Source organism: Strix aluco, chromosome 4 (genome assembly GCF_031877795.1).
Source record: "Strix aluco isolate bStrAlu1 chromosome 4, bStrAlu1.hap1, whole genome shotgun sequence".
NCBI lineage: Eukaryota > Metazoa > Chordata > Aves > Strigiformes > Strigidae > Strix > Strix aluco.
The window spans coordinates 112,740,406-112,754,517 of NC_133934.1; the positions used below are offsets into that span (position 1 = coordinate 112,740,406).

Genomic DNA, 14,112 nt, shown 5'->3' on the forward strand with positions numbered 1-14,112 from the left:
AGAGGAGGCCACAAAGATGATCAGGGGGCTGGAGCACCTCCTTTATGAGGACAGGCTGAGAGAGTTGGGGTTGTTCAGCCTGGAGAAGAGAAGGCTCCAGGGAGGCCTTATGGTGGCCTTCCAGTACTTAAAGGGGGCTTATATGAAAGATGGGGACAGACCTTTCAGTAGGGCCTGTAGCGTTAGGACAAAGGGTAATGGCTTTAAACTAAAAGAGAGTAGATTCAGACTAGATGTAAGGAAGAAATTTTTTACAGTGAGGGTGGTGAAACTGGAACAGGTTGCCCAGAGAAGTTGTGGCTGCCCCCTCCCTGGCAGTGTTCCAGGCCAGGTTGGATGGGGCTTTGAGCAACCTGGTCTAGTGGAAGGTGTCCCTGCCTATGGCAGGGGGGTTAGGCTAGATGACCTTTAAAGGCCTTTTCCAAACTATTTTATGATTTTAGAAATAAAACTGCGTTGTTCAGTAATGTCTTAAAAATAAATACTAAAAGCTTAATAGTCTTTAAACTTTTAGTCTATTTTAATCAAATTGTACTTGATTGACAATAGGCTATTGGAAATCTACATATTAGAGATTTGCGTTTGTGTAACTCATTACAATTGATGAATGGGATCCAATTTCTTTGGAGAAGTGGCTAAGCAATATAACCTGCCAAAGTTACTTGAATTGCTTTGAATCTATCTGCCCTTGTATTGCATTATAGTTGTGGGATTTTTTTGTAGTCCTTATCGTTCTTTGAAATCCATTGTCATTCTAATGAGTGTAGTCTTTGAAACTGTTATGCAAGCAGTTTCAAATTGTCATTACTTTTTTTTTAGCGTACATGGATGGTGTTACCCAAGATATCTGAAAAAGCATAAGTTTGAAGACTTGTTTCTGTATCACAAGTTGAATTTTAATTAGGTTTGTGAAACACACTGAACACATAACTAATACGGTTAGGATGAAACTAAACAGCAAAGAGAATTTTTTTAAAGCTTTTGCTGTTTAATATTTAACTAAAAGGAAGGGTGTTAATATTTTTTTTATAATAAAAGTGTGATTCCGATGTCCATAAGCGTTTATGCAAAAGAAGCAACATCTTGTTGTACTGAGATATGCTGCCTATATGGTACTAGCAAAGACCTTAAACAATTTGGATAGAATTGCTCACACAAGCAAGGCCACAAGTGTGTTTACCTAGTGAACATAGAAACAGATTGGTATGTGTGTAAGGGACTGAGAAGGTAGAGTGTATCTAATGTGGACCCACCTGTGGGGCCAAGCCAATGAATGTAAAAGAAAGAGAAGAGCCTGAAATAGTACTAATAAGAGAAGCTGAGTTCTTGAGATAGGGAAGTGCTTTAGGAAGTATCTAATCTCAGTAACAGAGGGAAAATGTTTTCTTTTTCCCAAAAAACTAATAAGTTGTCTGTATGTTTCCTTTCCTTCATAGGGATTGGACAAAGGTTACTTTCATGTGAGAGGGAAAATGCTTTCAGAAAGTAATGATTCAGCAACATACTTTCCTGTACCTTATGACCTGCCACCAGAACAGTATGGAAGCAAAGGTAAGGTGTGACTTCAGAAGAAAAGTAGGTGTATTATATATTGAGCAAAGTAATTTGAGTGGCTGAGTCATTTGAATGCTGCTATGTTCCAAAGCTTTATTTTCACATTTTTGTGGCATGACTGCATTTGAGATGATCAGTCCCACATTCTGCTTGCAACTTCAAAGAAAGCACCTATAGAGTCTTTTGATTCTAATTTTTTCTTTATTGTTGTTTAAGTTTTAGATCAACAATCTAAATATTATTTTTTCATTTCCATTCCTCTTCTGCGATTATTGCATGCATTAGGAAAAATAGATATTCTTTATAAAAATGTTTTTCTGCAGAACTAAAGGGTGAAGGACTGTTGAAAGAGGAATGTTTGGAAGAGAGCAGGTGTGAGGAAAAAAAAGAGTCCTCTGGAAGTGGAGTGTGAAGGAAATACCATAGAGCAAATGTGAAGGAATTGCTGTAAATCAGAAGAGAAAAGAGTTGCTTTTGGTCCATTCTGTATTTCATAGTTTCAGACTTCATTTTCTTAAAGATCTGTGCTGGAATCCTCTTTGGAGGGGTGGAAGGGATATATTTCCTAACACTTGGTTGCAATTTTGTAAATCTCTTCTTCTCAGCTTCTGAGACTATCTCTAGAACATGCAGATCAGGAAGGTGATAAGTAAGTACTGCTATGGGGTGATGATGGCTCAAAAACCTAAAAATACATTGAGAATAATGATGTGTATCTGCAATATTTGGGAAGAGTAAGTTTTAAAATTTTTGTTCTTAAAACTAATGCAAAGAAGATTGTAACTAACTTCTTTTTTTGAGAAACCGTGATCTACAAAAGGCATTATCTACAGTAAAGCTTGAAATAATAGAGAGTAGCAAAGAGTTCAGGAAAAATAGTAGTGTTTAGAGCAACTCAAATCACTCTGTAGATCTTTTGAACTAACAAATGATGTGGGGGGAAAGAATGTTTAAAAGTTCAGTAAATAGACTTATAGAGTCTTATATAGTAAATAAAAGTAAAGACACATTATTTTGGGGTGAATGAAGTCCCCTAGCAGGATCAGAGCCTGTGAGCATGATGCTTCCTGTAGTTGAAGTAAGAATGCTTTGGCAACATCCTCTTGATCAAGCGGCCTGTAGTAAACACCAACCCTAAGGTTTCCTTTGTTGGCGTGACCTCTGATTTTTGACCCATAAGCTCTCAACCTGTTCATCGCTGTTTTTTAAACACAGCTCTGTGCAGTCAATCCACTTTTTTCTACATAGAGGGCAAACTCCCCCCACCCCCCCCTTCCCCGCTTCTTCGTTGCCTGTGCCTTCTGAACAGTTTATAGCTATCGATCACAATGCTGCAGTCATGTGATTCATCCCACCAAATTTCAGTGATACAGATTAGATAACAGCTTTCTAGCTGTACAGTGGCTTCAAATTCCTGTTTGTTATCCATGCTGTGTGCATTGGTATAGAAGCATTTCAGCTTGGCTGTTGACCGTGTCACCTTTTTAGAGAAATGAGCCCTAATTCCTTTGCAGCATTTCACAAGTGTTTCCTTTTGGTTCCTAATGCATCAACAGCCCCTGGCTCTTCTGTGTTATTCAAAACTCCATCCCCTTCTACCAATGAGTCTAGATTAAAACCCTACTTACAAGTCCGGCCAGCTTGTTTGCAAAGAGCTCCCAACAAAACTGGCTTCTCACAGGTAGATTCATGATCAAAGAAGGCAAAACTTTTGCGTGTGGCATCAGCTACACAGCCAGGCATTCACCTGTTCAATATGATGCATGTTACTTTTATAACTTGCAAAGATGATTTTTCTGCTTTAAGAGCTCACTGCTTACCTAAAAAAATTCTTAAACGGTATTTCAGTTTTCAATGTAGAAATGATAATACAATCTATTACACTGTTTTATTTAGTATAAAACACGCTGTCCTTTTAAGTACTGTTAATGTTGTTTTGGGGAGCAGTGGCAGGGGGTTGTGCCTGAGGTACTAGCCAACTAAAGGGGAAGAATATGCTACCACTGACTGTTGTGCTCTGGGAGAGGTATGCACTGTCTGCTTGTTAACTAACGCTCAAACTGATTTTTTTTTTTTGGAAGGTTTTTCTAAAAAGTCACACTTAAATTTTTGGAAACTTGAAAATGGAGATTAAAAATTAGAATCCATGTGTATTCTCAAACATGTTATATATGCTGTCTTCCTTGTGCAAAAATGTAGTTGCATAATTAATATTGTTCTTGTTTTAATTCCTGCGTTTATCCTACTGTGTCAGTGAGTTTTATGCATATTTCAACTAAATGGAAAGGTTTTTTTCCAAATAACTTTTTTTCACTTTTTGCATGGAAAGCTTATTTCTGTAGAAAACTCATTTGTCAGTAGTCTAGCTTTTGGGTCTAAGCTTTCTCCCGTGAGATGAACAGATGTCAGAATTCAAGTTATCTAGGCTTTGGCAATGGAAGCAAAGTCAGCTGCCTGTGCCTTTTCACATCTCTTTCCTGAATATTATGTTTCAGTTCCTCAACCTCCTGGTGGAAAAAATGTTTAAAGAATTCCCATGTTATGGCATGAACTCATAAAATAATCTGTCCTTAACAATACATTTATCAACTCCCAAAGTCTCTGGAGAGTGATATAAATAGATTTATTTTAATAAAGTCTTGAGAAGCACAAATGCAAGTAATTATCCTCTCCCTAAAGAAACCATATTAACTGATCCCTATAATTGAAGGAGAAAAGGCTCTGGGGGATTTTCCACGAACTCAGATTCTCTAACCATGGGAAAACAAAGTACGTATCATATTCATATAATCAGAAAAATCCTATCAGGAGCAGGAAGGAGGAGAAGCAGGCGGAATACTGAACAGATGGTCAGAAGTGGGGCCATACATTTGCCATGTAAAGTTCTAAGTAGAAGATAGGTATACCAAAATACATTGTTTTTTCCTGTACTTATCAGAAATACTTAATGTTACAGAATAGTATTATTATATAATGTAGCAAGGTGAAACAAAAAACATTTCCTTAGTTTGTGGAAATAATTTAATTGCAGAGATTCTTTATTATTCTGTCACAATGGCTGTCATATTAATTGAGGTTTATCAGATAGGACTGGACTTCCAGCGTGAAAACTGTTACAGTGAAGTAAATGCATTTTGAAAAGCAATAAAATACACCTCAGGACATACAATGATAAACTCATCAGTAAATGATGTAAATAATCTGTCTGGTTTCAGCCATAATAATTCATGAGGTTGATCTGCAGTCTTTTGAAGTCCATTAAGTTCAATAGTAATGAAATAATTTGGTCCCTGTGCTACTTTTCTCTAACCCCATATAACAGAGGGGAAACAAATACAGAAGACTTGTCCCCCTTTGTGTGGTTTGCCTCATTAGTCGATGGGTTTCATTCTAAAACTGAAGCTTGGGCAAAACAGAAAAATAGGATCTCTTGGAGAAACTTATCATGAAGATTTTCTTCCTCCTCCTCTTCCAAAGATTTCTAAAGAGTATAAATTGAGATCATTGCGAGGCAGATAACTTCTTGGGTTTGCACTGCTTTTTTTTCTCCCAGAGAGATGGATTATCCTTCACTGAAACATAATCATAGGCTGAGCTGTAGTCACTGAAGGACATATTGATGTGCTTTAAGATCTCACTGGTAGGGTAGTTATGATACATCACCTCTATGACACATAACATATTAAAAACTTTCCCTTTGCTTTCATGTAGTTTTCAGCTGTATTTCAAACTTCCACAGAGCCACACTTCACAATACATGAACAGGTAAACTCTAGCTGCTTGTGCCTACCAAAGTAATTTGATCTTCCTGAAGGGAACAAATAATAAAATTTAACTGGGTGTCAAACCATACTGGTAGCAGCATAGACACTTCAAGAGGGGATGAGGAGTTTGTAAGATTTCTTCTGTGAGAGAAATCATACCAAAAATATTTTCATGTGAAGTACCTCATTTTAACCAAAAAACCAACCAAATAAACAAAATAAAAGCCACCAACAAACCACGCTATAATGCTTGGAAAAATTATTTTTGGACCTAAAAATTGTCAGAAGTAATGATTACATGATCAATTAGATGAATCAGTGAATCTATGGTTTACATGTATTGTAAACCATATTGTTGTTGTATTACAGAAAAAAAGCAGATGAAGATTACATGTCCTTAACTTTCTAGTTACACTTAAGTGTGGTTAGATTTCTGCTTAATTGGCTGTTTTCTGCTTTTTTAGGAGACCTCAGCAAGTGAAACATTTCTGAAACATTTCTCTGCATTATTCTGCCAGATTTCAGATTTATTAATCTCATGCACTTGTTACAGAACTATCTTACAGCTCTACTGAAAAAGGGATGAGCTAAAAATATATTTGTAAGCAGTTCTTTGAGTTGTGACTTGGTTACAAGGCAGGAATTCATATAAGCTTTTTCTGAGCTCTTAGTTCAAAATGCTCTGGAACTACTTAAACCATCTGGAAGAGAACCCCCTAAAGTAAGGGGGTAAGTAATTTCCAATAAACAAGTTACTCCTCATTCAGTTTTTAATTCACTGTATGTATTTAAATCAAGGAAAGAAACTGGCTGTTATAGTATACAGAAAATATATGTATATACAAGAAAATAAGACAGGTTCCAGCTCAGTTCAGATTAATCTAAAGTTTGAGTGAAACTACATATTACTCCCTCTATATGTGAATTATACGAATTACATTAGTCTTTGGTTATTATGCTCTTTGTTGAAGATTTCTTTCCTGAGCCATTCTAACACTTTGTAAAAATGTATTAAAATGTATTTCATTATTTTCCAGCAGGAAAATATATTTTTACCCTTGGTAACTGGGGGCTAAAGCTGTCAAATCTCATGCTATGAGAGGCTGGAAGAATGGTGGGCAAATGAGATGGAAATTTGCTTTAATGTAGATTGAAGCATTGTGGAGAAATGAACAGTCCACTTAACAATCCATTAGCTCTCTAGCTGAAGTTTTCAGTGTCTGACAGCTGTGATTTCTTTTTCTCAAGGATGCACAAAAGGAACTGTAACATGTCTCTCAGGAACAGCTCTCTCCCTTGTGAAGGGCCCTGCTTACTGTTCAATATTCCATTGCCACACTTATGTGGAAGAGTAAATTGACTTTTTCCTTGTAACTGCAGATATTCAGTGCTTGATATTTTGTCTAGTTTTCAATGAGTGGGAATTGGGAGTACAGTGAAATTACATTTGGTAAATATTTGTAGTGATTTCAGGAAACTAGTAACACTCCTTCTTGTTTATTACACATAAACTGCTGTTGGGTTGCATAAAAACAAGAAAAACTTCATGGCATATTTGCCTCCAGCTCTGGTAGGTTTAGATACTTGTGTTTATCCTATTATTTAAAGAGTGGGGATAATTTTAATTTAACCTGCCATGTACTAGTGACAGAGTGCCTAAAATAAGAGATCAGTGTTTTGTCCAGCTAAGCTAGAGGAATCCTTTATTACTCTGAGCTCCCTTACAGGGACCTGCTGTATCCTCAGGTCAGATAAGTTCCGGGAAGATGTCACTGTTCATGGTCTCTACCTTTCTCCCACCTTTTGGGTTTTTTTTTATCCAGAGTCCTAGAATTCTCCACTTTCTCTGTCAAGTAATTAGAATATTTTTGAAGAAATTAAGAAAGAAAACTTCTGGGGAAATCATTCACATTTTTCTGTACCTCCTTTTTTTCTAATTACTGTTGCATAGCTACATGGAACCTGTGTACTTTCTAGAGTTGGGAAGAACTCGATTGGCAGCACCCTTTATGAATTTTTAGAGAGCTTCCAAGTCCTCTCAGTATGCTTAATATTGTACAAACTCTAAGAGAACACCCATTCTTCTGAGAGGATGACAACTAAAAGCTAGTCCTGTTTCTAGTGATACTAATACATTGAAGAGAAAATATTTCACTTATTTAACACTTGGAGCAAGGGTAGATGTAAATATACATTGTCATAGTAGTTCATATACTGGGGTGGGTGGCGGGGAGCAGGGGTTGGAACCAGTCTCAGTCTGTGTTGGCATCTATTTCTATCCTAGGTGGAACCAAAAGCATTATTATTGACCAGTAAACCTGCAATTTGAGATTGAAGCTCTCTTAAGCTTGACATCAGACTCTTAGATGGCCTCCCAGAATCCAAGTGTAACATTTGAATACATGGCAAAACCTGTTTTCTTCAAGCTTTCTATAATGACCGTGAATTAACACGTTGTATGAGAGGAAACTTGAGTTAGAGTTACCATTTAGTTTGCCCACTTCTGTGTATTGTTTTAATAGGGTTACAGACTTGAAGACCAGGAGAAGGCACTAGATTGTCTGATTTGATTTGCCACATGTTACTAGCCAATTTCTTTGCGCTCAAATTTTGTGTTTGGCTAAGAGGGATCTTCCCAAATACGCTTCAGAACATTAGTTGAGAGCATCATCGTGAGATGGCAGATTCATCAGATGGTCAATATTTTGCTTCAATAGTTGATCAACCCAAGAATTTTAAAAAGCACTTTATTTGGGTTATTCTTTTTCAGGATAGATGTATGATGCCTAGTCTGGTTGTTGAGCTTATATGTGATTTGATCCATCCTGTGCAGAGTGCAAGATTTGTAGTTGAAGTCTGAGGAAATGTAACAATATGTCATCCTAACAGATCAGAGTTAAGGTTGCACAAAGAACTTTTACTTGGGCGTTTTTCCTTTAGGCTGTTTCTTCCCAGTTTCTGTAAATTACCAGCTCAAACCAGTTTTACTATGTATGAGATACATAGCTTGCATCTTTCTCTTGCTGCAGGGAATAACATGCACGTTTTACATCTGACAATTTTAAAATAAAGATTAAGATTATTCCTACTCTAAAGTGACAAAGGACCTCATTAATTGTTAGCAGATAATATTTGTTGTGCGTAGCATGTACGTTATTAACTCTTTGCAAATTGTTGATTTGAGCAATTGCAGTTGTTCACCTCCAATAGTCAGCTGAACAGCAGAAGGCCATTTATGGGCAGCAGATGCATCTTCAGGGCAAAACATTTAAAGAATTTAAAAAAAATAAAATGATCTGGTAGCTGATAGTACTACTTAATATCTTGACAGGTGAACTATACAGATACAACAATCTCCTGAACTCCTCTGTTAACCAACAGATTCAGACTGTAATAACAAAAAAGGCTATGACAGAGCCAAATTTCTTTGTGCCTTTGATAATATTAAGATTTTTATTTCCCTCTAGAATCTTTCAGATGAGTACTGCTATTTTGTTGTATAAAATTATCCTCTCTTTGATCTCCATTGCCACATCTCAGTTGCAATATTGCTATTATCTCTCTTACCAATACTAGTTGACCTGATCCTCTCATAAATGCACAGCATTTCAGTTAGAGTTCTTGAGGACTGATTCCCCTATCACTTTTGTTCACCTTATTGAGAAGTTTCTTACAACAGACATACTACACAAAGGGATACAGGCCCAGGGTTTTTTGTACCTTTGCGTGGGAAAAGGTACAAGCTGCTTGTTGTAGCCAAGGAATATCACTTAATTTGTGATTTAGATATTACATAGACTGAGGAAATCATCTGCTGTATGGGAGGTACTTGAAACTAATACATAAGTACATCAAGGGGTTTTTTAGAATAACTTGGAAAAGGCCTCAAAAGTGCAAAGGACTTTTTTTTCCTCATCACATCAACACTTTGAGAAACAAAGCAAATCCTACTTTTAAACTGCTGTACTGGGTTTTGTTTTCTTTTTCTTTTTTCCCCAACAAGTGGTCATTGTCCTGGCCTTCAGGAATTATTACGTTGTTTGTGAATATTTTTACAGATCCCACATCTGTCTGCCTTTGCCCCTTGAGATCTTTCAGGTATGATTTTTGCATTGAGAGGAACAACATGGGTTCCTTTTTAAATATCATGCTCATCCAAAGGAAGGGGAGAAAAGAGACTGAAGTATAGTGAGCACCTTCTACAAATGCTGAAAGGGAGAACTTTCCAGCCTTATGCATCAGGGAGTAAGTTTGCTGCATTAGAATGTATATGGAGAATGACTTGAAGAACTCTGGTTATTTGTGAGTAACCTCTCTATATATATGAACACTTATTACTTCAAAGCTACATTTTTCAGTTGGAGGACTCATGAAATATCATGAAAGATGATGTAAGAATCCAGTCTTTGCGTTTAGAAATCACCCAGGAATAGCTCTTATCCAGATCTCCATTCACAGTACAAAAGACGCTTGTATTTTAAACTGTAGGAAGAGGATCACAAAGATGTTTTGATTATAAAATTTAAATTTAATTTTATATTTTATTATTCAGTTGCATGTTCCTGTAATTCATAGACTTTTTGGTTTTGGCTATACATACTGTACTGCCATCCATCATACTTACCAGAACATGAAGTTTTGAGATGACTTGCTGGCATGTTTTTGACCTACACCATATACTGTATTTGTGAAATACTATTTTTAAAATTTGCAAAACAACTTTGTTGTACCATTGTCAGCTCATGAGATCATATTCTGTAACATGATCTCAAAACGTGGGGGATTCTTTGAGTGATTAACCAGGTGTACTTGAAAAAACTTGTCTTGTTCTCCAGGGGCTATCTTTAAATGAAATGTGATAGTCTATCCAGTTGTGAGAGAATCTTCAAAAGCCTTCCAGAGTATAACTGAAATAGCACCTTGTCTGAGATGTCAGATAATCTTAAAGTAGCAGTGGGGTAAGAATGGCCACGTTCATTTTACTGTGTGTTAATGTTAGCACTAGAGTTCTGCTGCTTGTAAGCGAGGCAAGAAGGGATCAGTGGTACTGGGTCACTAGATAACACTAATTCCAATAAAGTGCAGTTGAGACAAAACTAAGGTATTAGAAATGAAGAACTGAACTTGAAATGTGTGGAAGGTAGGTACTTTGAGCACACTTTAAAAAATATATATAGTGGGGCTGTAAATAGGGAACAGTTAACCTTTTTGTTTTTTCTAGAAGATCAAAGGATTTAGCTTTCAAAAGTTTGGCAATCATTTTAGTGTGCAACAGTAAGCAGCTACAGTCATACAGTATTTGTAGATAGTCATTGTCTTTCTCTTGCTGCTATAGCTCCTATTAAAAGTGATAAATAATTTTAAAGTGGATCTGACATCTTAAAAATAACTGAATTGTAATTTGTCTCAGCAATAGTTTTGCACATGGCTTACTAAAATAGTATCAGGTGTTTTACAAAACCAGCAGCATCCCATTAATAGAACAAAGTTCCAAGTACATTTAATATAGCTACCTTAAAATTTTATTGATAGCCACAATAAAAAGGAACTAAATTAGGTATCGAAACCTCTCAGAGCACTTTAAGGGGTAACTGAAGTTACTTCTGTACATCTAAGTGTTCCTCTGCCTGTATGTTTTGCTGACTTAAACAGAGTAACTGCAGATGGTAGTAAAGATGAATAGGTCCAAGCTGTGTAATGTACTCCAGGTGACAGATTCCAGTGCTTGAGTGGTACTGGATTTGTTCTCATGTCTTAGATAGAGGTCAGTGATCAAATCTGAATGTATGCTTGAAATCCTCAATGCTTTTTCCAACATTTGCTTTATTCTGTATCCGTTCTTATAACTGTTAATGTTTACTATGTGGTAAGGTATTCACCTAAAATGCAAAAGATACACATGGCTCTCAGGCAGGAGACTGATGAAAGAAGCTTAGGGAAATAATGGTGCTATTTCTTTTTAAGAGATCACTCAAAGCCTAGATTATCCTGCAGCTGACTCAGAAACCTGGAGACATTTTTTGGCAGTGCACTGTGAGTTAAGTGGTAGAGTTTCTTCCAGTTTCTGATGCCTTTTATTTTTTTGTGCTTGGAAATCACCTGTCCACTGTAACCAAAAGCTGGCTAACTACTTCTTCCACCTAGAAGCTATATCATGATTTAAAATTAGGGGAAGACATGGGTGTTTGCTTTTATTGCCCTCTTATAATAATGTGAAGGATGGTATTTGTTGCACAGTCTGTTCTTTCTCTGGTGATAGCATTCTTGTGACTTGTAACGTCCCTGTCAGTCTTCATAAATTCTAAACGTAAAGTCTTTTTTCAAGTCAAGCAGATTCAATTTTGTTGTAATTTAAAGCATTTTCTTATTATCTTCTTACTACTATAAACAGACACTTCTGTAAAACACTTGCATAGCAGGGATATGTTTCACTGCAACATACGGAACTACAGTACTAGAATTAAATGCACTCCGGTAGCAAGTAGTAATGAGTATGTGGTAGGAATGCTCTCCCTGCCCCATGTTTAATTGGCGTGGTACTTGTCACAACGTGCTGTTGTGTAATTTATACATCCCTTTGTTACTGCTTCTGTCACTTTCTTACTCTCCTCTTCTTGCTACAGTTACTCTCACTTCATATATTGTGAGAGCTGGCATTGTATGCTGTAAACTTAAAATTGGACAATGGTAATCGTAATCAATAGCTTATCAAAAATTTCAATTGATAAGCATGTAGCAAATCTTCTTTAGCAAGTATATAGAGTATATCATGTAGGTGAGTAGCTTGGTTTTGATAAATGAACTACTCCTGTCATCCTCAGTACAGTTCAGTTTAATCTGTGCATTGTACAGATTAATGTCACTGTCTTTCTTCAGGGCTCATTTTGTAGATAGAGAAAAGAATTAGGCTAGATTTATATAAAACTTCTTATTTGAGAAAAATCACTGGAAGGATTGAAGGAGTTTTCTCTTTATTTCGGTAGGAGTAGCCTGAGAGAAGTACGATAATAGCTTGGCTTCATAGACCAGCTCCTTTTCTGCATGTATATGGTAGGAGGAAGAGCCTAGAGCAGGCTGCAGAGCCAGCAGTTGGCTCCTGCTGCATTGCCTTTTCTCCTTCCCAAGAGTGAGAACAGCTTCTGTATTCTGAGAAGTGGAGGGAGGGAACTGTCTGCTGCAAACCTGTTGCCTATCTACAGATGTAATGTTTGAAGGAGTGAGGTGTGAACTTGAACATTTCAGAGTTTAGGCAGCATCATTCTTAGATACAGAATGCTTACTGCCCGTGTGAAAAATACTAATATGTTACAGCACTTACTTATAATTCCATTGAGTTAAGAGATGCACAGCACAAAACTTGCTGCCTATGGGCCAAACCAAATTTGGCTCTGTTACTGTTCTTGTATACTGTCTGAAATACAATTCTTTTACAGCTGGTGGGGAGTATGTTGGGATATGATAATTACATCTAAAATAATATTTGGGGGGAAAGCAAAACCTTTTGAAAACTCCAAGTCTTACTGTTTTAAAAAACAGCTGAATAAAAATTTCCAGTAAACTGAAATTGCACATGGGGATATATGAAAATCGCTGTGAATTTTGACCTTCCTCTAAAGGGAGGGGAGGAAGAGGATCAAAATTTTACATTTAATAACTGAATTTGTCACGAGCATGTCTTTGTTTTGGTTTACAGATCAACCATGGATTTGGAATATTCCTTACACTAATGCTCCTGATACACATGGAAACATGTGGGTTCCATCGTGAATGTTTCCAGTATTCTGTGATGTTTCACTTACTGACACTGAGCCTGCCACGCTACTTGCAAGACTACTTATTTCTGGTTTTTAAGCTATAATGTCTGCTATAACGGCTAATCTGTAGTTGAAAGAAACATTAAAATGTTGATAATGGGGAGATTCTTGGAGATTCTATAACTGTATTATTATAAATGAAGCTGCATTTTTCAATACCTTTTTATATGCTTTTTTCTTCCTGTGGTTCCTAATATGTTTTTCAAGATTGAAACAAGTGTAGACTGTTCTCAGAGATTCTCTCTGCATTTTTAGCTGTAAAGAATTTAAAATTTACTGTTCTGCGAGACTGTCAGTTGGCCCCCGTAGCTGGAATAAAAGTTACTGTATGTAAGATTTAAATAAAAATAAAGTCAATCTTGTTTATATATCCTTTGTTCCATTTGGATTCCAATTGGATTGAAACTTTGCTTTGCAATTATCACTTCTAATGCAAGCTCTAACATTTGCTGATTTGTCTTCTTGCAGTATTTGTCTCCTTATCAGTTATTTCCTAACCCTCTCTTCCCCCCCCCCCGCCCATTGCAGACATGTAAGTACTGTCCAAAACACTAAATTGAAGTGGATGGGCTTGGGTGCTGAAGAGTATAAATAGTTAAATAGTGCTGTGGGATGTATGAACAACTGGTCCTGCAGCCTTGGAAATCTTGTGGTATAGTGTGGTTCTTCATTTCAAATTCCCTCTGGATCCCAAATAATCTGACTGGGTAGCTGTTCCAGTGCTACCTCATTCATTTTGCAAAGTTATTTCCCAAGATAGTTTGGAGTATGCTGGGAGTGCACTATGTCCTAATGTTTATCTAATGTCTATTGCTGTTTCATTCAAAAATTACCATAGAAAATGTGTGTATTTAGGAAATTGTCCTGGCATCTGCCTAACAAGGAGAAATTTTCTTTTGTTTTCCTATACTGTTACAGACCAATCTATAGAGCAATTCTGTGAAGTACTGCTTTTCCATCTTTCATATCCCTTCCCTGTT

General features: G+C 36.6%; 1 protein-coding gene across 2 annotated transcripts in view; it reads left to right on the plus strand.

Annotated features, from left to right (window-relative positions):
- TDP1 (tyrosyl-DNA phosphodiesterase 1) overlaps window positions 1–13,502 on the plus strand; it is a 51,428-nt gene extending 37,926 nt beyond the window's left edge. For both annotated transcript variants that reach the window (XM_074821569.1, XM_074821570.1), the window contains 2 exons: window positions 1,437–1,551; window positions 13,012–13,502. In XM_074821569.1, the coding sequence (XP_074677670.1) occupies window positions 1,437–1,551; window positions 13,012–13,085 (189 nt within the window). In that variant the 3' untranslated portion in view covers window positions 13,086–13,502. The remainder of the gene's footprint in view (window positions 1–1,436; window positions 1,552–13,011) is intronic.
- Window positions 13,503–14,112: the final 610 nt, after the last annotated feature.